Source organism: Nuphar pumila, chromosome 11 (genome assembly GCF_984573655.1).
Source record: "Nuphar pumila chromosome 11, dmNupPumi1.hap1.1, whole genome shotgun sequence".
NCBI lineage: Eukaryota > Viridiplantae > Streptophyta > Magnoliopsida > Nymphaeales > Nymphaeaceae > Nuphar > Nuphar pumila.
Window position 1 is genome coordinate 110,195,562 of NC_143259.1, and position 2,076 is coordinate 110,197,637.

General features: G+C 46.7%; 1 protein-coding gene across 1 annotated transcript; it reads right to left on the reverse strand.

The window, feature by feature from the left end:
- Positions 1 to 564: 564 nt before the first annotated feature.
- On the reverse strand, positions 565 to 1,452 carry LOC149822817 (putative CCR4-associated factor 1 homolog 7). The gene is made up of 2 exons (XM_089980389.1): positions 727 to 1,452; positions 565 to 633 (listed from the first exon to the last, which is right to left on the reverse strand). The coding sequence occupies exons 1-2, from the start codon at positions 1,450 to 1,452 to the stop codon at positions 565 to 567; spliced, it is 795 nt and encodes a 264-aa protein (XP_089836515.1).
- Between the last annotated feature and the right edge of the window lie 624 nt (positions 1,453 to 2,076).

A 2,076-nucleotide genomic window follows, 5' to 3' on the forward strand; every position in this document is an offset into this window, starting at 1 on the left:
ATCATTTTTCCTGAGAATTTGGCTTGCTGATTTTATGTATCCTGACTTGATAATGTTTTAAGATTTTTCACTCTCCTATTTTCATGATCATGTATCTTTGTTATTTACTGTAACAACCTATCTTCATATCCTTGGATCCACATGTTTTACATTTGGTTCTTTATCTTAAAAATAGATTGATGTGACTTGAGACACTTGTAAGCATTACAGGGACTATTCTATAATTTATTTGCTCCAATTGACCTTATGGTTTTAGTCAAAGATTGTTGTTACTACAATAAAAAATACTCAATAATGTTTAAGGTAATCTGTTGGTATATTTTATCTTGGTTTCTGTTTATGTGTGACAGAACTTCTTATATGATCAGTGTAACTACCTAAGTCTTTGATATGTATTAAAGGGTTCCAATAGTCGCTGATCTGAGGAGTAAATCCATTGCAGTTTTATTCTTTATTCTTCTTCTCAGTCTTACCTTAGATCCTATTGATCCCTGCTTTAGTGACATCTCGTCAGCTTGTGATGTAATTTTTACAATCAGAAATGAATCAATGAATATTTTTTCTTCAAAAAAAAGAAAGGAACCTAGCAGCATTGAGGATCAACAGCAGCAATCTTGCACCACCACCAAGAATCTTGAACAACCAACACCAGCAAGAAACTAGAATCTTTCAAGAAAATCCTCTCTCTCTCTCTCTCTCTTCCGACTCCAGCGATCCCTAGATCACATTGACAAGATTCTGCGGAATGCCATTAGGAAAGTATTGGCGCTTCAACGCCAAGAACGTGTGCAGCGTCATAAGGCTGCCAGGCCCACCCTGGTTGAAAGTGACCGTCGACTCCTGCACTCCCCACCGGATCAAGCTGGCGACATCATCAAGAGTCACCGAGAAGCCGCAGTAGACCATCAGGTGCCACACATCATACGACCTTGGGAAGTAGAACCTCACGCACCCCAGGAATCCCTCCCTCGTGTCGTGCACGCGCCCCCAGAGGACCTTCAGGATGGAGGCGAAGCCCAAGACCACTCCTAACCCCACCCACGTGATGCCCTCATTCGAGAACAAGCCCAATCCCCACAACTTGGTGGCGAAGATGTTCTGGTGGATGCCGTTCCGTAGGTTAAAGTCGACGTTGAAGCCATGCTCCGTCAGATTCTGTCGGTAGTCGGCGTTGATCTCATTCGGGGAGTTGGCGACCTTGACGTGGAACTCCCAGATGAACCTCTCGCGGGTGTGGGGGTTGATGGGGAGGTTGCCGTGCTCGTCGGAGAAGGTGAGGCCGAGCTGAAAGAGGCGGAGTCGGCCGGTGTTGAGGCCCTCGGCGAAGCGGGCGTAGATGGTGTCCTGTGTGATTTCGCCCTCGGGCTGCTGCTGGGGTGCGGCTTCGGCGATGATGGGCCGCATGGTGACGTAGGGGTAGTTGTCGACTATGTAGTCTCGGATGTACTCCATTTCTAGATGGACGTTGATAGCCCCGACTTGCCTGACTATGGTATGTTGCATGGCGTATGTAAATGCCAAGAAAAGGAAGAGGGCAAGAAGGCAGGGAAGGGATCACCCAACAGAACTCTCTTGAAAATGTGAAATGCCAAGAAAATGGAAGAAGGAAGAGGGCAAAAAGGCAAAGAAGGGATATCTCTGTGGTGGATATATAGGTTCGTTTTGGATGCTGACGGTGGTAGTTGTAGTTGGTTTCTTGATTATACAGTTATACGAGAGAGAGAGAGAGAGAGAGAGAGAGAGAGAGAGAGTTGTGAATACCGAGTGAAAAGTTCGTAAATCTTGTGTGTTTTGAAAGCACAGCCTTGCATTTCCTAACAGGGAGTACTTTACAAGGCACTCGATCAAGCCATTGGGCCTACCAGTGCCATGGGTGGGCTATCTCACATGGGTACATGGTGCGGGTTCTGATATGGGTACTTCTACGTAGGGATGGCAGTGGACTCATCCCATAAAAGGATTGGGGACGGGGCGGGGATTGGGATGGGGACGGGGCAGGGAAAAGCGTAAGTCCATCCCCGTACGGGGATAGATTTTAACCTTCATCCCCGCTTCATGCCCTTCATCCCCAGTCCA

What these genes read in the sequence shown, in the direction of transcription:
- LOC149822817 (XM_089980389.1), bottom strand. Translation starts at nt 1,452, where the DNA reads ATGGAGTACATCCGAGACTACATAGTCGACAACTACCCCTACGTCACC. An exon ending in TTCCGCAGAATCTTGTCAAT is followed by an intron (nt 634 to 726) that starts GTGATCTAGGGA and finishes TGGTTGTTCAAG; the next exon opens with ATTCTTGGTGGTGGTGCAAG.